This window comes from Odontesthes bonariensis, chromosome 6 (genome assembly GCF_027942865.1).
Source record: "Odontesthes bonariensis isolate fOdoBon6 chromosome 6, fOdoBon6.hap1, whole genome shotgun sequence".
In the NCBI taxonomy this organism is placed as follows: Eukaryota; Metazoa; Chordata; class Actinopteri; order Atheriniformes; family Atherinopsidae; genus Odontesthes; species Odontesthes bonariensis.
In genome coordinates, this window is record NC_134511.1 from 1636067 (window position 1) to 1662444 (window position 26378).

At 42.1% G+C, this 26378-nt stretch overlaps 2 protein-coding genes and 4 non-coding genes across 9 annotated transcripts in view; 3 read left to right on the forward strand and 3 right to left on the reverse strand.

The window, feature by feature from the left end:
• c5 (complement component 5) overlaps positions 1-12128 on the forward strand; it is a 77788-nt gene extending 65660 nt beyond the window's left edge. Inside the window, exons 38-42 of the mRNA XM_075467003.1 lie at positions 3994-4077; positions 4157-4246; positions 7339-7431; positions 11771-11909; positions 11999-12128. Of these exons, the coding sequence (XP_075323118.1) occupies positions 3994-4077; positions 4157-4246; positions 7339-7431; positions 11771-11909; positions 11999-12128 (536 nt within the window). The remainder of the gene's footprint in view (positions 1-3993; positions 4078-4156; positions 4247-7338; positions 7432-11770; positions 11910-11998) is intronic.
• A 7602-nt stretch (positions 12129-19730) lies between these two features.
• Positions 19731-19803, reverse strand: trnaa-agc (transfer RNA alanine (anticodon AGC)). The gene has a single exon. It is a non-coding gene; the product is annotated as a tRNA-Ala (tRNA).
• Positions 19804-22497: 2694 nt separating this feature from the next.
• On the reverse strand, positions 22498-22579 carry trnas-gcu (transfer RNA serine (anticodon GCU)). The gene has a single exon. It is a non-coding gene; the product is annotated as a tRNA-Ser (tRNA).
• Positions 22580-23399: 820 nt separating this feature from the next.
• trnaa-agc (transfer RNA alanine (anticodon AGC)) lies at positions 23400-23472 on the reverse strand. Its single transcript has one exon. It is a non-coding gene; the product is annotated as a tRNA-Ala (tRNA).
• Positions 23473-23815: 343 nt separating this feature from the next.
• Positions 23816-26378, forward strand: part of cntrl (centriolin) — a 30579-nt gene continuing 28016 nt past the window's right edge. For all 4 annotated transcript variants that reach the window (XM_075467019.1, XM_075467021.1, XM_075467020.1 and 1 more), the window contains exons 1-3: positions 23816-23939; positions 25596-25731; positions 25827-25915. In XM_075467019.1, the coding sequence (XP_075323134.1) occupies positions 25626-25731; positions 25827-25915 (195 nt within the window). In that variant the 5' untranslated portion in view covers positions 23816-23939; positions 25596-25625. The remainder of the gene's footprint in view (positions 23940-25595; positions 25732-25826; positions 25916-26378) is intronic.
• Positions 24766-24838, forward strand: trnaa-agc (transfer RNA alanine (anticodon AGC)). The gene has a single exon. It is a non-coding gene; the product is annotated as a tRNA-Ala (tRNA).

Below are 26378 nucleotides of genomic sequence, written 5' to 3' on the forward strand. Positions count from 1 at the left end.
AGTTATATGTAATTTTTTTTTTATGACTTGTACTTTATTAGTTTTCCAAAACAAAAATACATAGCATGTGCCAATACGATATTTAAGATTACTTAATAGAAAGAAAATTACTTATTAAAAAGGAAGAGTAACTAAAAAAAAAATAAAAATAATAATAATAACTAAATAAAATAAAATAACATAACATAACATAACATCAACTACTGCTAACCATAAATCTACGTATGTGAATTAACTTAAAAAAATAAAAAAAAAATAATAATTTTTTGCCCTACCCACAGAAACATTTAAATAATTATAGCATTACAGTATATTCAGATCATCAAATTAAGTTTGAGCTGGAGATGCCATTTAACCCACATATGAAAAGTAATGGGACCACTTTTTGTGTATTCATTAATTCTATTTAGCAATCTGTATGATAGTCTTTCCAAGGCAGCAAGTTTGCCCAGGGATCTACACCAATGAGTCAGAGAGGGGATAGATGGACCCTTCCACTCTCCCACCAACAGCTTTCTCCCCAGCATAACAGCTGTCTGCACCCATTGCGACAGGGAGGGGGGCAAGTGGACCAGTGATGAAGAGTCCCCGAGAATATAAAGCTTGCTGCAAAAAAATAAGTTCTGGCCCACAATTTTTTCTAAAAATTCGTGAACTGATAACCAGTACTCTTGAAATTTTTGGGCACTCCCAAAGCACATGTACTAGTGTGCCATTCTCTTCCTGACATTTCCAACACCCTGGGGTATCTGACAAACCAACCCTATACAGTCTATATGGTGTCCAGTATATTCTGTGTAAAATCTTAAATTGAACCAGTCTCGTTCTTAGTTCCCTTGACATTTTTTTCCCATTCCTAAGAATCGAATTCCATTCCTCATCTGTAAAACTGAGGTTCAAATCTGTTTCCCAGGATCTCTTAAGAGACATAGTATTAGAGTCTAAGGCAATCAATAACATTTTATAGTAAGCAGAGGCTTTATGCCCTTGACCAAACACCTTTTTTTATCTCCTCCAGTGTAGTGCATGTTGCAGGAATAGAAGTTGAGGAACCAAAAGTCTTCACCAATAAATGTCGTAATTGTAAATATTTCCAAAAGTCTTGTCTGGATAATTTAAATTCCACCACCAAGAAAAAGGGGGTTTTACCTATGCAAAGTTTAGGATTATACCAGACACTGGCAGATTTATGAAGATGTGGGTCAAATTTAAAAAATTTAGATATCTTTTTCCACAACCATTTCATATGGGAAAGCACCGGATGCGACTGATTCTGAGGAGCAAGGTTAATTGATAAACAGCTAGACAATGCAAGTGGCAGACACGCTACTGTCTCAAGAGTGAACCAATGTCTAAGAGAAAAGGCGTAGTGATAGTTAAGTAAATTCGGCATACCTAGGCCCCCATTGTCTGTTAGTCTTTGCAGTTTTCGCAGATTTAGTCTAGGCTTTTTTTTATTCCAAAGGAATAAGTTACAGAGCTTGTCAAACTGTTTAAAATATATCATAGGAACATGTACCGGTAGAGCCTGTAGTAAGTAGTTAAACTTGGGAGTACAAATCATTTTAATAACATTTACCTTCCCCCACATGGAGAGATATAATTGATTCCAACGCTCTATGTCCACCCTCATTCTATCTAGCAATGGCTCAAAATTAATCTTAATTAGATTGGTAAGTTGGGGAGGAAAAGTTATTCCAAGGTACTTAATACCACTCTTGGGCCATGAAAACATGCCAGCTGGAAATACATTTTTAGGGCAAAACGCAGTAAGTGGAAGGGCCTCCGATTTTGTCCAATTGACCTTATAGCCTGAAATGTCAGAAAATATGTTAATTATAGAAAGCAAAGTGGGGAGGGATTTCGCCGGATCTGACACAAAGAGAAGAATATCATCAGCATACAACATAAGTTTATGACAGCTGTGTCCTATAGTTATGCCCGGAAGGTTGGCCTCTTTTCGAATAGCAACTGCCAGTGGTTCCAGGGCTAATACAAAGAGTAAAGGAGACAGGGGGTCACCCTGTCTGGTGCCTCTTTTAAGTTCAAATGATGGACCAATTATTCCATTTGTAAAAACAGATGCCATTGGTTGAGCATATATAAGCCGAATCCAGTTTATGAAGTTATCACTAAAGCCAAAACATTCCAGAGTTGAAAACAGATATCGCCACTCGACTCTGTCGAATGCCTTCTCTGCATCTAACGATAGAGCAGACATAGGCACGTGACTATCTCGAGCTGCCCACATAATGTCTATAAGCCTTCTAATGTTGTCAGCTGAGGAGCGAGAGCGTATAAATCCAACTTGATCTGGATGGACTAATGTAGTTAGAACTCGGTCTAATCGATTAGCTAAAATTTTTGATAATATTTTACTATCATATGATGTTAAACTTATAGGTCGATAATTCTGGCAGTCTGAGGGTTCCTTATCTTTTTTCAGAATGAGAGTGATAATAGCTTCTGAGAGTGAAGGCGGTAAAGTTTTTCTCTTAAATGACTCATTATATGCATTCAAAAGTAGAGGAGATAATTCTTGGGGAAATGCTCTATAAAACTCTGACGTGAAGCCATCTAATCCGGGGGCCTTATTTGAGGGTAGGTGTTTAATTACCTCCACTATTTCATCAGTGGTAATGGGAGAGTCTAGACCCACAAGTTGATCTTTTGTTACTCTGGGAAGATTTAAGTCAGACAAAAACTTCTTGATACTTTCTTGGGGAGCAAATGATTCGGAGCTATAAAGATTCTTATAGTAATCACTAAATACTACATTTATTTCCTGGGGGTCTGAGACCAGCTGACCATTTCCATCCCTGATAGCTGAGATGGAGCTCATGGCCTCTCTCTGTTTAATATATCTAGCTAATAGCCTACCCGCTTTATCTCCTTCTTCAAAATATTTTTGCCTGGCACGAAATAAACTAAATTCAGCTTTTTCTGACGTAATAGTATTATATTCATACTTCAACTTTATAAGTGTGTTCAAGTTTACTGAGGAAGGGTCCCTTTTAAAATCAAACTCTGTGATCTCAATTTGTCTTTCTAAATTAACTAACTTTCTTTTATTTTCTTTTTTTTTAAATGAAGCCTGCTGGATAATATGACCCCTTAAATATGCCTTTAGCGCTTCCCATGCCACTCCAGCAGAGGGAGCAGAAGAAACGTTAGTATTGATGTATAATTTAATTTGTGATCTGAGAGAATCTTTAAAAGCCTCATCCAGTAGGAGACTAGAATTTAACCTCCATCTAGGACTTCTCACAGTAGTACTAACCACAGTCATATGGAGATAAATTGGGCTATGATCTGAAAGTATTATGCTCCCAATGTTAGTAGAAACGACCGCTGCCATTAATGGTTGGGTAACTAAAAAAAGATCAATTCTTGAAAAAGATCGACGTGGGGGAGAGTAAAAAGTATAATTCCTCCCAGAAGGATTTTGTAACCGCCAAACATCAGCAAGACTACAGGCTTCGCACAAACTTTTAAGTGCAGTATGTGTTTTTGGAATGCGCGATATCACAGCGCTTCTGTCTAATGTCATGTCCATCACCTCATTAAAGTCTCCTCCTGCAATAATGGGATAGTTCCCTAAATCCATTAATATCTTCTCCAGCTGTCCAAAAAAAGGAAGGGTCATCAACATTAGGTGCATACACATTTGCCAAAATAAAATTTTTTCCTTGGATTTCGCATAGCATCAGAAACATCCTTCCTTCCTCATCTTTACTTTGCTTCAGGCATTTGAACTGCAGACGTCTATCAATGAGTGTAGCCACACCTCTGCTTCTACTGTTGCCACAGCTAGCACCCACAAAACCCACCCAACCTGCACCCAGTCTATATGATTCCAGCAGGGAGAGATGTGTCTCCTGAATAAATACAATTTGACATTTCTTAGCTTTAATAAAAGACAATATTTTCTTTCTCTTTACAACATTATTATTAGTTATATGTAATAACATCTGGAGTGCGTTTGTTTTCCAGGCAGCCTGTGCCTAAAACCGTTCTCCGACGAGCAGCAGAAGCTGCAGCGCCTCTGTGTGGGCGAACACTGTCAGTGCATGACAGGTAAGCAGACGCCGTTTGCAAAGCTTTGGCTTCCGGCCGCATGTGTTCAGGAGCTGAAGCGTTTTGTTTCCGTGTGCAGCTGCGTGTGCTGCGTTCAGAGGAAGGATCGACACGACTCTGACGGCAGACGATCGTAAAGCAGAGATCTGCCGGCCCCAGATCAAATTTGGTGAGAACGCCGATCACATTCCTCCTGAACTGTTCGAGCTGTGAGAGTATTCTTGTGTTCTGTATCACACGTTTGGTCTCTGCAGTGATTAAACCGATCATTTCGCTGCCCTTCAGGCTCTCTTTCAGTAGATTTAGGCTGTGTTCGAAACTGCATACTACATACTGCATACTGCATACTGCATACTACATACTGCATACTACATACTACATAATACATACTAGATACTGCATACTGCATACTACATACTCCATACTACATACTACATAATACATAATACATACTAGATACTGCATACTGCATACTACATACTACATACTAGATACTGCATACTGCATACTACATACTGCATACTACATACTACATAATACATACTAGATACTGCATACTGCATACTGCATACTACATACTGCATACTACATACTGCATACTGCATACTGCATAATACATACTAGATACTGCATACTATATACTACATACTGCATACTGCATACTGCATACTACATACTGCATACTGCATACTACATACTGCATACTGCATACTACATACTGCATACTGCATACTGCATACTACATACTACATACTATATACTGCATACTACATACTGCATACTACACACTACATACTACATACTGCATACTACATACTGCATACTACACACTACATACTGCATACTACACACTACATAATACATACTAGATACTGCATACTGCATACTACATAATACATACTAGATACTGCGTACTGCATACTACATACTACATACTGCATACTGCATACTACATACTGCATTCTACATACTACATAATACATACTAGATACTGCATACTGCATACTACATACTCCATACTACATACTACATAATACATAATACATACTAGATACTGCATACTGCATACTACATACTACATAATACATAATACATACTAGATACTGCATACTGCATACTACATACTGCATACTACATACTACATAATACATACTAGATACTGCATACTGCATACTACATACTGCATACTACATACTACATAATACATACTAGATACTGCATACTACATACTACATACTGCATACTACATACTGCATACTACATACTACATACTAGATACTGCATACTACATACTGCATACTGCATACTGCATACTACATACTGCATACTGCATACTACATACTACATACTGCATACTGCATACTGCATACTACATACTGCATACTGCATACTGCATACTAGATACTACATACTGCATACTACATACTGCATAATACATACTAGATACTGCATACTATATACTACATACTGCATACTGCATACTACATACTGCATACTGCATACTACATACTACATATTGCATACTGCATACTACATACTACATAATACATAATACATACTAGATACTGCATACTGCATACTGCATACTACATACTGCATACTACATACTACATAATACATACTAGATACTGCATACTGCATACTACATACTACATACTAGATACTGCATACTGCATACTACATACTGCATACTACATACTACATAATACATACTAGATACTGCATACTGCATACTGCATACTACATACTGCATACTACATACTGCATACTGCATACTGCATAATACATACTAGATACTGCATACTATATACTACATACTGCATACTGCATACTGCATACTACATACTGCATACTGCATACTACATACTGCATACTGCATACTACATACTGCATACTGCATACTGCATACTACATACTATATACTGCATACTACATACTGCATACTACACACTACATACTACATACTGCATACTACATACTGCATACTACACACTACATACTGCATACTACACACTACATAATACATACTAGATACTGCATACTGCATACTACATAATACATACTAGATACTGCGTACTGCATACTACATACTACATACTGCATACTGCATACTACATAATACATACTAGATACTAGATACTGCATACTGCATACTACACACTACATACTGCATACTACATGCTACATACTGCATACTGCATACTGCATACTACACACTACATACTGCATACTACATGCTACATACTGCATACTGCATACTGCATACTACACACTACATACTGCATACTGCATACTACATACTGCATACTGCATACTACATACTACATACTGCATACTACATACTGCAGTGCATACTACATACTACATACATCATACTACATACTGCATATTACATACTACATACTACATACTACATACTGCATATTACATACTGCATATTACATACTACATATTACATACTACATACTACATATTACATACTGCATACTACATATTACATACTGCATACTGCATACTACATATTAAATACTACATACTACATACATCATACTACATACTACATACTACGTACTCATCGATCAGACAGTATGCAGAGCGTTTACCCACAATGCATCTCGCTCCTGCCCGAGCCGAACAGCCGGCCTGAAGCTGATTTCTCTTAAGCTCTAAACTCTGTAAACTTTAGCAACATTTGAAACATTTTCAGGAGAGAAAGTAGTATGAATGAACCAATCAATGAACCAATCAATGAACCAATCACTGATCGTCCTGGGTTGGAATTAAAATATATATCTGAAATGTTTTTTCTTTTTCTCAATAACTGTTGGCTTTAATTTACTTATTTTATTTTAATTTAATTTATAATTTTATGATTTACTAATTTAACCCGTTACAGATGGATTAATCTTCCTCTGATTATGTTAAACTTAGTCAAACTCTCTCCTTTTCTTACCTGTTATCATGTTTTTATTTCCATTTCATTCATTTTATTCAGTGTTTTACTGTTTAATTCACATGTATCTGCAGTAACAGGCATGTTAATAATCTTCTTAATCAGCTCTCTGGTGACCGAGGCTGTTTTTAAATGCACCATGAAAGTACAGTTTGACTTATTATGACTCAGATTCACTGAGTTTTCCCTTTTTAAACAAATCTTTGATGATATCTGACTGTTTTCGTGAAAATAAAGTGTTCTGTGAGCAGAATGTAAGCTGATGTTTGACCTCACATCGCAGCGTTTCTGTGTTTTTCCTCCGGCAGCCTTCAAGGTGAAGGTGGCCTCCTCCGCCGCTGAGGGCGACTTCATGACCTACAGGACCACCGTGGTGGAACAGGTGTGGAGCAAAAGAGGAGGTGAGAGAATAACCTGACAGCTCAGTACTCAAACTGCAGTTTGATTCCCAAATTCTTACATCTGATCGCTCGTTCAGTCACATGATGAACGGTCTGAGTCGTTAAAAAACGACAGAATTCTCTGATCCAAACAAAGGGGAACTAAATAAATACCAGGGGTTGTGTTTTTGGGGAGTTTTACACCTGCTGGTGACTTCAGACGCCCTGATATATGCTCCCAGGAACAGGAAGAAGGAGTTTTACACCTCAGACGCCCTGATATATGCTCCCAGGAACAGGAAGAAGGAGTTTTACACCTCAGACGTCCTGATATATGCTCCCAGGAACAGGAAGAAGGAGTTTTACACCTCAGACACCCTGATATATGCTCCCAGGAACAGGAAGAAGGAGTTTTACACCTCAGACGCCCTGATATATGCTCCCAGGAACAGGAAGAAGGAGTTTTACACCTCAGACGCCCTGATATATGCTCCCAGGAACAGGAAGAAGGAGTTTTACACCTCAGACGCCCTGATATATGCTCCCAGGAACAGGAAGAAGGAGTTTAACACCTCAGATGCCCTGATATATGCTCCCAGGAACAGGAAGAAGGAGTTTTACACCTCAGACGCCCTGATATATGCTCCCAGGAACAGGAAGAAGGAGTTTAACACCTCAGATGCCCTGATATATGCTCCCAGGAACAGGAAGAAGGAGTTTTACACCTCAGACGTCCTGATATATGCTCCCAGGAACAGGAAGAAGGAGTTTAACACCTCAGACGCCCTGATATATGCTCCCAGGAACAGGAAGAAGGAGTTTTACACCTCAGACGTCCTGATATATGCTCCCAGGAACAGGAAGAAGGAGTTTTACACCTCAGACGCCCTGATATATGCTCCCAGGAACAGGAAGAAGGAGTTAAACACCTCAGACGCCCTGATATATGCTCCCAGGAACAGGAAGAAGGAGTTTTACACCTCAGACGTCCTGATATATGCTCCCAGGAACAGGAAGAAGGAGTTTTACACCTCAGACACCCTGATATATGCTCCTAGGAACAGGAAGAAGGAGTTTTACACCTCAGACGTCCTGATATATGCTCCCAGGAACAGGAAGAAGGAGTTTTACACCTCAGACGCCCTGATATATGCTCCTAGGAACAGGAAGAAGGAGTTAAACACCTCAGACACCCTGATATATGCTCCTAGGAACAGGGAGAAGGAGTTTTACACCTCAGACGCCCTGATATATGCTCCCAGGAACAGGAAGAAGGAGTTTTACACCTCAGACGCCCTGATATATGCTCCTAGGAACAGGAAGAAGGAGTTTTACACCTCAGACGCCCTGATATATGCTCCCAGGAACAGGAAGAAGGAGTTTTACACCTCAGACGCCCTGATATATGCTCCTAGGAACAGGAAGAAGGAGTTAAACACCTCAGACGCCCTGATATATGCTCCCAGGAACAGGAAGAAGGAGTTTTACACCTCAGACGCCCTGATATATGCTCCCAGGAACAGGAAGAAGGAGTTAAACACCTCAGACACCCTGATATATGCTCCTAGGAACAGGGAGAAGGAGTTAAACACCTCAGACACCCTGATATATGCTCCTAGGAACAGGGAGAAGGAGTTTTACACCTCAGACGCCCTGATATATGCTCCTAGGAACAGGGAGAAGGAGTTTTACACCTCAGACGCCCTGATATATGCTCCCAGGAACAGGAAGAAGGAGTTTTACACCTCAGACGCCCTGATATATGCTCCCAGGAACAGGAAGAAGGAGTTTTACACCTCAGACGTCCTGATATATGCTCCCAGGAACAGGGAGAAGGAGTTTTACACCTCAGACGTCCTGATATATGCTCCCAGGAACAGGAAGAAGGAGTTTTACACCTCAGACGTCCTGATATATGCTCCCAGGAACAGGAAGAAGGAGTTTTACACCTCAGACGCCCTGATATATGCTCCTAGGAACAGGAAGAAGGAGTTTTACACCTCAGACGTCCTGATATATGCTCCCAGGAACAGGAAGAAGGAGTTTTACACCTCAGACGTCCTGATATATGCTCCCAGGAACAGGAAGAAGGAGTTTTACACCTCAGACGCCCTGATATATGCTCCCAGGAACAGGAAGAAGGAGTTTTACACCTCAGACGCCCTGATATATGCTCCCAGGAACAGGAAGAAGGAGTTTTACACCTCAGACGCCCTGATATATGCTCCTAGGAACAGGAAGAAGGAGTTAAACACCTCAGACACCCTGATATATGCTCCTAGGAACAGGAAGAAGGAGTTTTACACCTCAGACGCCCTGATATATGCTCCTAGGAACAGGAAGAAGGAGTTAAACACCTCAGACGCCCTGATATATGCTCCTAGGAACAGGAAGAAGGAGTTAAACACCTCAGACACCCTGATATATGCTCCTAGGAACAGGAAGAAGGAGTTTTACACCTCAGACGCCCTGATATATGCTCCCAGGAACAGGAAGAAGGAGTTTTACACCTCAGACGCCCTGATATATGCTCCTAGGAACAGGAAGAAGGAGTTTTACACCTCAGACGTCCTGATATATGCTCCCAGGAACAGGAAGAAGGAGTTTTACACCTCAGACGTCCTGATATATGCTCCCAGGAACAGGAAGAAGGAGTTTTACACCTCAGACGCCCTGATATATGCTCCCAGGAACAGGAAGAAGGAGTTAAACACCTCAGACACCCTGATATATGCTCCTAGGAACAGGAAGAAGGAGTTTTACACCTCAGACGCCCTGATATATGCTCCCAGGAACAGGAAGAAGGAGTTTTACACCTCAGACGCCCTGATATATGCTCCTAGGAACAGGAAGAAGGAGTTTTACACTTCAGACGCCCCGATATATGCTCCCAGGAACAGGAAGAAGGAGTTTTACACCTCAGACGCCCCGATATATGCTCCCAGGAACAGGAAGAAGGAGTTTTACACCTCAGACGCCCCGATATATGCTCCCAGGAACAGGAAGAAGGAGTTTTACACCTCAGACGCCCTGATATATGCTCCCAGGAACAGGAAGAAGGAGTTTTACACCTCAGACGCCCTGATATATGCTCCTAGAACAGGAAGAAGGAGTTTTACACCTCAGACGCCCTGATATATGCTCCTAGAACAGGAAGAAGGAGTTTTACACCTCAGACGCCCTGATATATGCTCCCAGGAACAGGAAGAAGGAGTTTTACACCTCAGACGCCCTGATATATGCTCCCAGGAACGGGAAGAAGGAGTTTTACACCTCAGACGCCCTGATATATGCTCCCAGGAACGGGAAGAAGGAGTTTTACACCTCAGACGCCCTGATATATGCTCCCAGGAACAGGAAGAAGGAGTTTTACACCTCAGACGCCCTGATATATGCTCCCAGGAACAGGAAGAAGGAGTTTTACCCCTCAGACGCCCTGATATATGCTCCCAGGAACAGGAAGAAGGAGTTTTACACTTCAGACGCCCTGATATATGCTCCCAGGAACAGGAAGAAGGAGTTTTACACCTCAGACGCCCTGATATATGCTCCCAGGAACAGGAAGAAGGAGTTTTACACCTCAGACGCCCTGATATATGCTCCCAGGAACAGGAAGAAGGAGTTTTACACCTCAGACGCCCTGATATATGCTCCCAGGAACAGGAAGAAGGAGTTTTACACCTCAGACGCCCTGATATATGCTCCCAGGAACAGGAAGAAGGAGTTAAACACCTCAGACGCCCTGATATATGCTCCCAGGAACAGGAAGAAGGAGTTTTACACCTCAGACGCCCTGATATATGCTCCCAGGAACAGGAAGAAGGAGTTTTACACCTCAGACGCCCTGATATATGCTCCCAGGAACAGGAAGAAGGAGTTTTACGCCTCAGACGCCCTGATATATGCTCCCAGGAACAGGAAGAAGGAGTTTATACACCTCAGACGCCCTGATATATGCTCCCAGGAACAGGAAGAAGGAGTTAAACACCTCAGACGCCCTGATATACGCTCCAAAGGAACAGGAAGAAGGAGTTAAACACAATATGTCACCTTTAAATGATTATAAATCGTGTCTTTTACTTATTTCCTTTATATCTCCACAACTCTTTCATTGATTCTTCTTTATATTTTGTTTTTCTTTAACGGATCAGATTTTTTTCGTGGCACTTTGGTCATTCCGTATCACGTGTTTGTTTTGGGCGAAGGACGGATTCAAACTGATCCTAAGTCACTTAAATTTGAGCTCATGTGAAGATAAATGAGTGGAATTAAGAATATTCAGGCTGCAGATGCTGTTTTATCCCCTTGTTTTGGTTTCCTGTCTGGTTTTATTCCCTTTATCGGGCTGTTTGTGCTGCAGAGTTTGAGGCGGTGTCACCAGGTACCGAGGTGGACCTGGTAAAGAAAGCCACCTGCAATGGGGTTGAACTCAAGGAGGGCAAACAGTACATGGTGATAGGATCCAGTGGGTCGGAGTATTCGACCGGCAGCGTCTTCAAGTGAGTCCGAAACTGCTGACACCAACAACACAGAAGTACAGCCTCTCTGGTTTGTTGTGATGCTAACCCGTTGTGTTCCTGTCCCTCAGGTATCGTGTTCCCCTGGACTCTGATGCTCTGGTGGAGAACTGGCCCGCAGAATGTGATTTTCCTGGGTGCGCAGAGTACATAAATAAGATCGCAGGCTTTACTTTCGACCTTGGCTTGTTTGGCTGCTGAGTTTACAGTTAAAATTTAATCGTTTATAGGTTTGAGCGGCTCACAGTTTGAATGTAAATGGATGTTTTTGTCCCTTACCGAAATCTGCCATCCTGTCATTAGGATTTTCCAATAAAAGTTGAATAGATAAATACTGTGTGGAAACAAATTCCTTTAGAAAAAGAGGAAGAATGGACTCAGATTCTTATCAAACACTGAAACAATCAGTCAGTTCCCAAAGTGGAGAATTTGGTGAATTTTCTGCTCTTCGTCTTCCATAAATTTGTTGTAATGTTGACAAAGACGCCATTAAAAGCCCATAAAGATGGAAAACAAAATGTTGTGGTGCAGGGCAAGAAGCCAAAGTTGTAAACTGCGGTAATGTGAGTAGCTATAGTCAATATTCAAAATAAGTTATAAAGATGCACAAACTTCTTTGATGTTGCTTTAAAGGAAGCTGATGGGACACAATAATAAATAACTTTTACTGAGTGTGTTCCTGCATCAGACTCTATATTTGGTTAGTTTGGTCAGTAAATGAATTTTAATAGTTCAAATGAACTGAAGAAATCACAGAATGAACCCCTTTAAGCCCCGCCCCCTGAATAAAACAGGCTGAAAGTCCCACATTAGCACCAGATAACAGACATGTTTGATCTGAATTATCCCATTATTATGATCATTATGGGAACTATTATCCCTGAATTCAGGTGTCTTCATGTTCCAGATGTTCCCGTAAACTGATGAATGAAATAAAACGCAGTATCAGTGACGCCGTTAGCTCATGCAGCTAACAGGAAGTGTTTGGCCGTTAGCTCATGCAGCTAACAGGAAGTGTTTGAGCGTTAGCTCATGCAGCTAACAAGAAGTGTTTGAGCGTTAGCTCATGCAGCTAACAAGAAGTGTTTGAGCGTTAGCTCATGCAGCTAACAAGAAGTGTTTGAGCGTTAGCTCATGCAGCTAACAGGAAGTGTTTGACCGTTAGCTCATGCAGCTAACAAGAAGTGTTTGAGCGTTAGCTCATGCAGCTAACAAGAAGTGTTTGAGCGTTAGCTCATGCAGCTAACAGGAAGTGTTTGACCGTTAGCTCATGCAGCTAACAAGAAGTGTTTGAGCGTTAGCTCATGCAGCTAACAGGAAGTGTTTGAGCGTTAGCTCATGCAGCTAACAAGAAGTGTTTGAGCGTTAGCTCATGCAGCTAACAGGAAGTGTTTGAGCGTTAGCTCATGCAGCTAACAGGAAGTGTTTGAGCGTTAGCTCATGCAGCTAACAAGAAGTGTTTGAGCGTTAGCTCATGCAGCTAACAGGAAGTGTTTGAGCGTTAGCTCATGCAGCTAACAGGAAGTGTTTGAGCGTTAGCTCATGCAGCTAACAGGAAGTGTTTGAGCGTTAGCTCATGCAGCTAACAGGAAGTGTTTGAGCGTTAGCTCATGCAGCTAACAGGAAGTGTTTGAGCGTTAGCTCATGCAGCTAACAAGAAGTGTTTGAGCGTTAGCTCATGCAGCTAACAGGAAGTGTTTGACCGTTAGCTCATGCAGCTAACAAGAAGTGTTTGAGCGTTAGCTCATGCAGCTAACAAGAAGTGTTTGACTGTTAACTCATGCAGCTAACAGGAAGTGTTTGACCGTTAGCTCATGCAGCTAACAAGAAGTGTTTGACCGTTAACTCACGCAGCTAACAGGAAGCGTTTGAGCGTTAGCTCATGCAGCTAACAAGAAGTGTTTGACCGTTAGCTCATGCAGCTAACAGGAAGTGTTTGAGCGTTAGCTCATGCAGCTAACAAGAAGTGTTTGACTGTTAACTCATGCAGCTAACAGGAAGTGTTTGACCGTTAGCTCATGCAGCTAACAGGAAGGCTGTGTTCCAAACCGCATACTACTCATACTGACTTTTTGCCCGGATGCATACTAGATTCTCCGAAATGTTGGGTATGCATCATGAGGTTACTACTCATACTCAAACTACCCAAGATGCAACGTAACTAGATGTCACCGATCGTCATATCCTGTCAAAACGGCAGTTTCAAGGATTCAAGGATTCAAAGGTTTATTGTCATATGTGCAGTTAGAAACGTGTTTCCCTGAACAATGAAATTCTTTTCTTTGTTGCCCGCACTGGATGTCCAAATGTATAATAATAAAAGATAAGATAAAGATAAAAATAAGCATGCAACAACAATATTCTAAAAGGTTTCTTAAATAAAATAGAAATATAGAAATAAAAATATAAACAAACAAGAAAAAAGTACAAAAAGGCTAAAAACGCGACATCCAGTGGCGGAGCGAACAACGACGGCTGTTGCCACGGTAGGCGCCATCTCTATTAATCAAGCTAGCTAAAACGAGGGTAGGTTCACTTCCTGTTTTCAAAACAAAAGCACCAATTGTATGGTAATGGCTTTCCCTATGATAAAAGGCAACGGGTATTTTATTTTGTGAAAATAACCCGAAGTGCGTTCCTTTCTACCTCTCAATTATGGCGGCGCCCCGTACGGCAGCGACCACTTCGGCTCCCGATAGCAATATGCATTTTTTGTTAAATGTGTCGTCTGATCCGTCTCAGTCATGTTCGAAAAGAGTCTACGACAGAAGCCTTCTACTCGGACTACGAAACACCGACTTCTCATGCGATCTCTCCGGAATTACATGGACTCTAGAACCTGTTGAACTCGACGAGCTAGGTATTGTACGCAGACAAGATCCAGGGGCCTGCAAAGCAGCGGCCTCTGCTCCTGTCACTCTGCTCCTGTAGTATGCAGTATGTACATACTACATACTGCATACTACAAACTGCATACTTCCATACTGCATACTGCATACTACATACTACAAACTGCATACTACATCCTACAAACTGCATACTTCCATACTGCATACTACAAACTGCATACTTCCATCCTACATACTACATACTGCATACTACATACTACATACTGCATACTACATACTGCATACTTAATACTACATACTACATACTGCATACTTCCATACTGCATACTTCCATACTGCATACTGCATACTACATACTACATACCGTATACTGCATACTACATACTACATACTGCATACTACATACTGCATACTTCCATACTACATACTTACATACTGCATACTACATACTGCATACTGCATACCGTATACTGCATACTACATACTACATACTACATACTACATACTGCATACTTCCATACTACATACTTACATACTGCATACTACATACTGCATACTGCATACCGTATACTGCATACTACATACTACATACTGCATACTACATACTACAAACTGCATACTTCCATACTACATACTACATACTGCATACTACATACTACAAACTGCATACTTCCATACTACATACTACATACTACAAACTGCATACTTCCATACTGCATACTTAATACTACATACTACATACTGCATACTACATACTTCCATACTGCATACTTCCATACTGCATACTGCATACTACATACTACATACTGCATACTACATACCGTATACTGCATACTACATACTACATACTGCATACTACATACTACATACTGCATACTACATACTACATATTACATACAAAGCAGCGGCCTCTGCTCCAGTCACCGGCCGACGTTGGAAGCGACGCAAGCGGTGGGAGAGAACTAGCATGCGTCAGAAGAGGTGCGCCAGAGCTAGCAAGCGAGGCTGCCGTGCTGGCATCAGTGCTCGGTTGAGGAAAGCGCCAGATAAACCCGCACTTCCTTCGATTCTGCTATCAAATGTCCGATCACTGGAAAACAAAATGGACTACCTCAGATTGGATCTAACTACACAAAGAAAGGTGAGAGACTGCAACGCCATCATCCTCACTGAGACTTGGCTAAACCACGCCGTTCCAGACAACGCCATTCAGCTGGAGGGTCTAACAACGTTCCGGGCGGACAGAAGCCTACTTTATTTTATTATTATTATTTACCTTTATTTAACCAGGCAAGCAATTAAGAACAAAAATTCTTATTTTCAATAGCAGCCTGAACGAGCAGAGGCTCGATAAAGGGAAGGGGGAGGAGGAGCTAACAGTTAAAAGAATAGGGTTATATAAAATACACAACAAAAGAAATCAATAAAAATAATAAAATAAATAAATACAGTACAAAACAAAACACAGACAAACAGTAAACAGTATGGCAGGAGGGCATATTAACCAGTGCAGGAATCAACTGTGGCTTGCAGCAGGTTTGTTTTGAGGAGATTGGGGTGAGGACAGACAGTTTCAGGGTGTGTTGAAGTGCGTTCCAGTCGTATGCTGCAGCAAAACGGAAGGCACTACGTCCAAAGACAGTCCGGGCTTTGGGAATAGATAAATTGAGGAAGGCATTGGCTCTTAAGTTACGGGCAGGCTGGGAAATGTGCAGAAGGGACGAGAGGTAGCGAGGTGTAATGCCAAGAATGGATTTGTAGATGAGACTAAACCAGTGGTGAAGCCGTCTGGTGTGAAGTGATGTCCAATCAACCAACTTATATAAGTCGCAGTGGTGAGTTGTGAATGGAGCTCCAGTGGCAAAACGGAGTGATGGAGGGGGTCCAGTTTGTCACCGTAGTCCAGGATGGGCAGAATGGTCATTTTTACAAGTTTGTGTTTGGCTGCACGGGTGAATGAGGCCTTGTTTCTGTAAAGGAAGCTCAGGCGAGCTTTGACTTTAGACTGTAGGTGCTTGATGTGGGTGGTGAAAGAGAAGGAGGAGTCCAACCAGAGGCCAAGGTATTTATAAGAGGACACAAACTCCAGCTCAGAGGATTTTTGGGGCAGAAGGGGAAGTGCGTTTCTCAGCGGGAAATCACGAGGTGGTGGTGTGTGCATCTTTCTCAACAATAACTGGACTACGAACGCCAAAGTCATCGCAAGCCACTGTTCTGAGGACATCGAATTCCTAACAGTTAACTCATTGGCTGCCAGCCATTTTCAGTTCAGAGCCACCCATACTGCCAAGTGTTTTTCAGTATTTTGACTGATTTTCCAAGACCCACAGAAAAGTGTGTCTTATGACTATGTACACACCGAAATTACCAAAAGAAAGAGTAGACTCTCTTCTTTGATCAGGAAAAAAAAGTTTGTTTCTACCATTTTCAGTCTTTTAGTAATAGACAGTAGAACATAGGTTGGTTTCACCAAAAACAGCTGTTTGACCCAAAAAATTGAGAAAACGAGCTCTTTTTTTTTGTGCATAGTGGCACTGCTGCCACCTTGCGGGTAATTTTGCCAGTATATTCTCTGTTTAGTGTTTACAAGCCTAAGATTTAGTGACGAACTCCGCTAGATTGTCCCCCAGCCCGCTCCGTTAAAAACGCAATTGACGTCTATAGACGTCAATGGCACCGAAAGAGTTAAGTGCCGTCCAACATACCTTTCGAGAGAATTCTCAGCCGTGACCATAACAGCTGTGTATCTGCCGCCTAGCGCGAACACAAAGGGCGCACTCGCTACACTGTATCAGGCTGTGTGCTCCATACAAGACTCTAATCCGGAGGCTGCCAACGTAATCGCGGGCGATTTCAATCATGCCAATTTGAAGTCAGTACTCCCTCACTATCACAAACGTGTGGACTTTGCAACCAGGGGAAACAATATTCTTGACCAGGTATATACCAATGTGAAACAGGCATACAGAGCTGTTCCCCACCCCCACCTGGGGAACTCTGGTCATCTCTCTGTCAGGCTCATTCCTGCCTACAGGCCACTGTGCAAACCTACTGTGAAACAGATCAGAACTTGGCCAGAGGGGGCCACCTCAGTGCTGCAGGACTGTTTTGACCGCACAGAATGGAATGTCTTCAGAGAGGCCGCCAATTCCAACCAGCATGTCAACATAACAGAATATACAGAGTCTGTGACTGGCTACATATCCAAATGCATGGAGGATGTGACTGTCATAAAAAAACATCACCACCAGGGCAAACGACAAACCCTGGCTTACAAGGGAGGTACGTGAGCTCCTGAGAGCACGGAACTCTGCTTTCAAGTCCGGTGACAAAGAAGCCCTCAGATCCGCGAGAGCCAACTTGAACTGGGGCCTTGAGAGTTGCCAAGCGTGCCTATGGTCAGAAAATCCAATCTCATTTCACTGACACAAAAGACCCCAGACGCCTATGGCAAGGCATTCAGTCAGTAACAAACTACAAGCCCGCTCCCCCACCCTGCGAAGATAGCACAGACTTCCTCAACTCACTCAATGTCTTCTTCAGCCAGTTTGAAGAAAACAACACCACCACTCCAACAAAAGCCCCTCACTGCCTGGTAAATGCAACACTCCAACTGGGCCCGGCCGCTGTGCAGAGGACCCCTGCAAAGGTGCACCCCAGGAAGGCTGCTGGCCCTGACAATATACCTGGGCGTGTGCTTAGGGACTGTGCTAACTCCCTTACAGAAGTCCTCACAGACATTTTCAACATCTCTTTGAACCAAGCCATCATACCACAATGCTTCAAAGCCACCACCATCATACCGCTTCCAAAGAAATCTCCAGCAACAACTCTGAATGACTACAGGCCCATAGCACTCACCCCCATCATGATGAAGTGCTTCGAAAGGCTGGTCAAGGCCCACATCCAGCCTACCAGCCACCTTTGGCCCATTCCAGTTTGCCTACCGTCCCAAGCGCTCCACTGATGACGCCATAGCAGCAGCACTGCACCTCAGCCTGGCTCATCTGGAGAACAAAAACAGCTGTGTGCGGATGCTGTTCATTGACTTCAGCTCTGCCTTCAACACAGTCACCCCACAACACCTGGTGAACAAGCTCAGCGATGTAGGCATTGGCACCGCACTCTGCAACTGGCTGCTGGACTTTCTCACAATAGACCACAGACAGTAAGAGTTGGCAACAACTCCTCACAGACCACCATAATGAACACTGGGGCCCCCCAGGGATGTGTGTTGAGCCCGCTGCTGTTCACCCTGATGACCCATGACTGTTGTGCCAGGCACAAGTCAAACCACATCATAAAGTTTGCAGATGATACAACAGTAGAGGGCCTCATCAGCAACGATGGCGACTCAGCCTACAGGGAAGAGGTACAACATCTCATCAATTGGTGTGACAGCAACAACTTACACCTCAATGTCAACAAGACAAAAGAAATAACTGTGGACTTTAGGAAAAATCACCATCCACTCGCACCTCTCACCATCAATGGCAGTACTGTGGAATCAGTGAAGAGTACCAAGTTTCATAACTTCTTTCAGAAAAGATCATAGGATCACCGCAAACATCCATACAGGACCTGTATCCATCCCGCTGCCACAGAAGAGCCACCAACATCATCAAAGACCCCTCACACATACTGTTTACTCTCCTACCATCTGGTAAGCGCTACTCCAGTATGCACTGCAGGACCACAAGACTCAGTAACAGCTTCTTTCCACAGGCCATCAGACTGCTAAACTCACTCCTGAAGACAAGGACATAACCCCCCCCACCCCCCCTTTATTTTACTTGCACTAAAAACCAAACTACTTGAAATTCCTTGCACAATAACAGTTTACATTATATTCATGTTGCTACTCTGCACTCTGCCATACAAATGTCACATGTTTTGCTGTCTGTTGAACTCAATATTATTTACACTCTAGCAGCAGGAAGGGTCAAAAGCCTCCTGGAGAATGCGGGCATCGATCCCGCTACCTCTCGCATGCTAAGCGAGCGCTCTACCATCTGAGCTAATTCCCCTGCTCAGCTGCTCTTCCTCCTCCTCCTCTTCCTCAGCTCCTACCATCAGACGGCAGAGTTTTAAGCCTGATCTCAGATCAAACAGTCACATTCCAGACTTTAATTTAAAGTCATTTTCCTACATTTCAGTTCTTCCAACACTTTACTTACACAGTGAATGTGTCAGAGGCTGTGTTCCAAACCGCATACTACATACTACATACTACATACTGCATACTGCATACTTCCATACTGCATACTGCATACTACATACTGCATACTACATACTACATACTGCATACTTCCATACTGCATACTGCATACTACATACTGCATGCTACATACTGCATACTGCATACTGCATACTGCATACTACATACTACATACTGCATACTACATACTGCATACTACATACTGCATACTGCATACTACATACTGCATACTACATACTGCATACTGCATACTGCATACTGCATACTGCATACTACATACTGCATACTGCATACTACATACTACATACTGCATACTACATACTTCCATACTGCATACTACATACTGCATACTGCATACTACATACTGCATACTGCATACTACATACTGCATACTATATACTACAAACTGCATACTTCCATACTGCATACTGCATACTGCATACTACATACTGCATACTACATACTTCCATACTGCATACTGCATACTACATACTGCATACTACATACTACAAACTGCATACTTCCATACTGCATACTGCATACTACAAACTGCATACTTCCATACTGCATACTGCATACTACATACTGCATACTACATACTACAAACTGCATACTTCCATACTGCATACTACATACTGCATTCTACATACTTCCATACTGCATACTGCATACTACATACTGCATACTACATACTACAAACTGCATACTTCCATACTGCATACTGCATACTGCATACTGCATACTACATACTGCATACTGCATACTGCATACTACAAACTGCATACTTCCATACTGCATACTACATACTACATACTGCATACTACATACTACAAACTGCATACTTCCATACTGCATACTGCATACTAAAAACTGCATATTTCCATACTGCATACTGCATACTACATACTACAAACTGCATACTTCCATACTGCATACTGCATACTACATACTGCATACTACAAACTGCATACTTCCATACTGCATACTGCATACTACATACTACATACTGCATACTACATACAGCATACTACATACTACAAACTGCATACTTCCATACTGCATACTGCATACTACATACTACATACTGCATACTGCATACTACATACTACATACTGCATACTACATACTACAAACTGCATACTTCCATACTGCATACTGCATACTACATACTACATACTGCATACTGCATACTACATACTACATACTGCATACTACATACTACAAACTGCATACTTCCATACTGCATACTGCATACTACATACTGCATACTGCATACTACATACTGCATACTACATACTACATACTACAAACTGCATACTTCCATACTGCATACTGCATACTACATACTACATACTGCATACTGCATACTACATACTGCATACTACATACAGCATACTACATACTACAAACTGCATACTTCCATACTGCATACTACATACTACATACTGCATACTGCATACTACATACTACATACTGCATACTACATACTACATACTACAAACTGCATACTTCCATACTGCATACTGCATACTACATACTACATACTGCATACTACATACTACATACTGCATACTACATACTACATACTACAAACTGCATACTTCCATACTGCATACTGCATACTACATACTACATACTGCATACTACATACTACATACTGCATACTACATACTATATACTACATACTACATACTACAAACTGCATACTTCCATACTGCATACTGCATACTACATACTACATACTGCATACTACATACTACATACTGCATACTACATACTGCATACTACATACTACATACTACAAACTGCATACTTCCATACTGCATACTGCATACTACATACTACATACTGCATACTTCCATACTGCATACTGCATACTACATACTACATACTGCATACTGCATACTACATACTACATACTGCATACTACATACAGCATACTACATACTACAAACTGCATACTTCCATACTGCATACTACATACTACATACTACATACTGCATACTGCATACTACATACTGCATACTACATACTACATACTACAAACTGCATACTTCCATACTGCATACTGCATACTACATACTACATACTGCATACTGCATACTACATACTGCATACTACATACTACATACTACAAACTGCATACTTCCATACTGCATACTGCATACTACATACTACATACTACAAACTGCATACTTCCATACTGCATACTACATACTGCATACTACATACTACATACTGCATACTACATATTACAAACTACATACTTCCATTCTGCATACTACATACTGATCGGTCAGAGTGCAGAGCGTTTACCCACAATGCATTTCCGAAATCAGCCGGCCTGAAGCTGATTTCCCTTAAGCTCTAAACTCTGTAAACTTTAGCAACATTTGAACATTTGAAACATTTTCTCAACTCAAAAAGTTAGTAGGAGAAGTATGCGGTTTGGAACACAGCCCTGGTTCCCACTCAGAGGGACACCGTCAGAATAAAGAAGGATCGACGAGGATGGGATTCGAACCCACGCGTGCAGAGCACAATGGATTAGCAGTCCATCGCCTTAACCACTCGGCCACCTCGTCCGATGCTGCTGGAGGGAATGTGGAGAGGAATGGATCAGGATCCAAACATGTGACACAGTTTCAGGGGATCCAGTGAAACCAAGTCAGAACCAGAACCCTTTGGACCAGAACTGAGCTCAGAACCAGAACTGAGCTGAGAACCAGAACCCTTTGGACCAGAGCTGAGCTCAGAACCAGAACCCTTCGGACCAGAGCTGAGCTGAGAACCAGAACCCTTTGGACCAGAACTGAGCTCAGAACCAGAACCCTTCGGACCAGAGCTGAGCTGAGAACCAGAACCCTTTGGACCAGAACTGAGCTCAGAACCAGAACCCTTTGGACCAGAACTGAGCTGAGAACCAGAACCCTTTGGACCAGAACTGAGCTGAGAAACAGAACTGAGCTGAGAACCAGAACCCTTTGGACCAGAACTGAGCTCAGAACCAGAACCCTTCGGACCAGAGCTGAGCTGAGAACCAGAACCCTTTGGACCAGAACTGAGCTGAGAACCAGAACCCTTTGGACCAGAACTGAGCTCAGAACCAGAACCCTTTGGACCAGAACTGAGCTGAGAACCAGAACCCTTTGGACCAGAACTGAGCTCAGAACCAGAACCCTTTGGACCAGAACTGAGCTGAGAACCAGAACCCTTTGGAGCAGAACTCAGAGTTCTGGAGACCTGCTGAGCTGCAGGTTCTGAGCAGAAACTTCCAGTTCCAGTGGAACTAAAACACTGACTCTGCAGTCTCGAAGTCAGAGGCACGTTTTCCTCCTGAGCGCTTCTCAGCCCAGTTCTCAGGTTACAGACGCAGCACGAAGGGTCAAAAGGTCAAAAGCCTCCTGGAGAATGCGGGCATCGATCCCGCTACCTCTCGCATGCTAAGCGAGCGCTCTACCATCTGAGCTAATTCCCCTGCTCCTCTTTCTCTTTGTCTTCCTCCTGCTCGTCTTCCTCCTTCTCTCTGAACACATCTGTTTCCATCAGCTGGACAGAAACAGCTGGACAGAAACAGCTGCAGACACACATCAGCTCTGCAGACAGACTGATTCATCATCAAGAAGAATTAAAGTTTAAACAGCAGAAGTTTGATCCTTTCTGTCTGTCCAGGCAGAAATGCGTCGCCGTCTCTTTAAGAAGCCCCACTCTGCTGACCCCTCCCCCTCAGCAGCTCGCTCTCTGATTGGCTGAGAGACAGATTTCCTGTGTTGATTCAAAGAGAACTTTGTAACGGGGGAGAAGAAGATGAGGAGGGGGAGGCTGTTACCCAGCAGCCCCGTCTGCACTCCGGGGAGAAGTGGAGCTGCTGTCCCATGATGCACTGCTGCCAGCTGGAAAACACTCAGATTTATTCATACTGTCCAACAGCACGGAGACGCTCAGGTCAGTTCAGCTCCTCCTCCTCCTCCTCCTCCTCTTCTTCCTCTTCTTCTTCTTCTTCTTCTTCTTCTTCTCACAGTTATCTCAGTGAAAGTACTTTAAGGAGATCTCATTTCCCAATCTGAACACGCCTGTTCTGAGCTTCATTTTTAACACGACTGCATCATCTATCCCCTACAGATGTTTCAATGTTTCTGTTGTATGAGCTTTAAATCTGTCCAGAAGTCCTGATCAGCCTCGTTTCTTTATGTTTTATATAAAAACAGGAAGCAGCTGATTCATTGAAACATTCCAACATGAACATAAACCCAGAATCTGAGGCAGAACCAGAGTTAGTTCAGTTCTGAGCAGCTTTAAAGTGAATATCTGCAGATGTTTCCATGGTAACAGCTGCAGAGATCCACTGAAACATGTTCCAACATGAACATAAACCCAGAATCTGAGGCAGAACCAGAGTTAGTTCAGTTCTGAGCAGCTTTAAAGTGAATATCTGCAGATGTTTCCATGGTAACAGCTGCAGAGATTCACTGAAACATGTTCCAACATGAACATAAACCCAGAATCTGAGGCAGAACCAGAGTTAGTTCAGTTCTGAGCAGCTTTAAAGTGAATATCTGCAGATGTTTCCATGGTAACAGCTGCAGAGATTCACTGAAACATGTTCCAACATGAACATAAACCCAGAATCTGAGGCAGAACCAGAGTTAGTTCAGTTCTGAGCAGCTTTAAGGTGAATATCTGCAGATGTTTCCATGGTAACAGCTGCAGAGATTCTGCCGTCTGATGGGAGGAGCTGAGGAAGGGGAGCAGGAGGAGGAGCAGCTGAGCAGGGGAATTAGCTCAGATGGTAGAGCGCTCGCTTAGCATGCGAGAGGTAGCGGGATCGATGCCCGCATTCTCCAGGAGGCTTTTGCCCCTTCCTGCTGCGTCTGTAACCTGAGAACTGGGCTGAGAGGCAGAATCTGAAGGATCTCACATGAGATACTCATCGGCCTGTTAAAGCAGCTAAATTCTACAGGCTGAAACCGTTTCCTTCTTTCAACTCTGAGAGGAAGTGACTCTGTGCTAAAGCCGCGAATCGGAGGGGGAAACCAAGGAGGAGGAAAGATATTTATCTGTTAACCTGTTCGATTCCTCTGACCAGCTGATCAGAAGCCAGACGTTAATTCTTCTGTAGAGCTGATATGTGTCTGCAGCTGAACTTTCTTTGAGTTCTCATAGTTGGAAGTTCCCAGCTTTCCTGAATGCAACATCAGAAATCTTTGTCATCATAGTACAATATAATGTAAATTATCCATATACCCCATATTTCTTATTGGTTCGGTCTGCTCAGTTAAATTAATTTTTACCTTTATTGTTAAATGTACAAATCTGTTTTTATTTAGTTTGATGTTTATTATTATTATTATTATTATTATTTACCCTACTCTTCATACTGTAGATTTGTTTATAGCTGATGTTTATTCTCAATTTTTACTCTATTCTATTTGCTTGTTTTTCCTTTAATTGTTTACATATCTTTTATCTTTTATACTGTACGCTGTTGCAACACAATAGTTTCCCAAATTGGGATGAATAAAGTACTTATCTGTCTATCTGATGACATCATCCAGGCGCTAACCAAGCAGCATTCTGATTGGTCGATGTCCCCCTCCCCAGGCCCATGTGACCTTCCAGCCGCTGACCACCATGAGCAGGAAGCAGCGCCAGCTGGAGGCTCGCCTCGACGACCTGCTGTCACGCATCGCCATGGAGACGCAGGAGATCAAAGAGCTGGAGCAGCAGCTGACGGACGGTGAGGCCAAAGCTGACCAATCAGGGAGCAGCTCACAGAGCAGGCCTCTGATTGGCTGCAGGACTGAGCAGTTGTCCTCCTCTTCCTCCCAGCAGGTCAGATTCTGGCCAACGAGGCTCTTCAGAGGGATCTGGAGGGAGTGATCTCCGGACTTCAGGAGAACCTCAGAGGACTCAGACAGCAGGTACAGGTGGAAATAAAGAAATAAAGAAAGAGAAAAGTAAGGAAATAAGGAAATAAAGAAGTAAGGAAATAAGGAACTAAAGAAAGAGAAAAATAATGAAATAAGGAAATAAGTAAATAAAGAAATATGGAAGTAAGGAAATAAAGAAATATGGAAATAAGTAAAAAAAGAAATAAGGAAATAAAGAAGTAAATAAAGAAATGAGGAAATAAAGAAATATGGAAATAAGGAAATAAAGAAATAAGGAAATAAAGAAATATGGAAATAAGTAAATAAATAAATAAATAAGGAAATAAAGAAATAAGGACATAAAGAAATATGGAAATAAAGAAATATGGAAATAAGTAAATAAATAAATAAATAAGGAAATAAAGAAATATGGAAATAAGTAAATAAATAAATAAATAAGGAAATAAAGAAATATGGAAATAAGTAAATAAATAAATAAATAAATAAATAAATA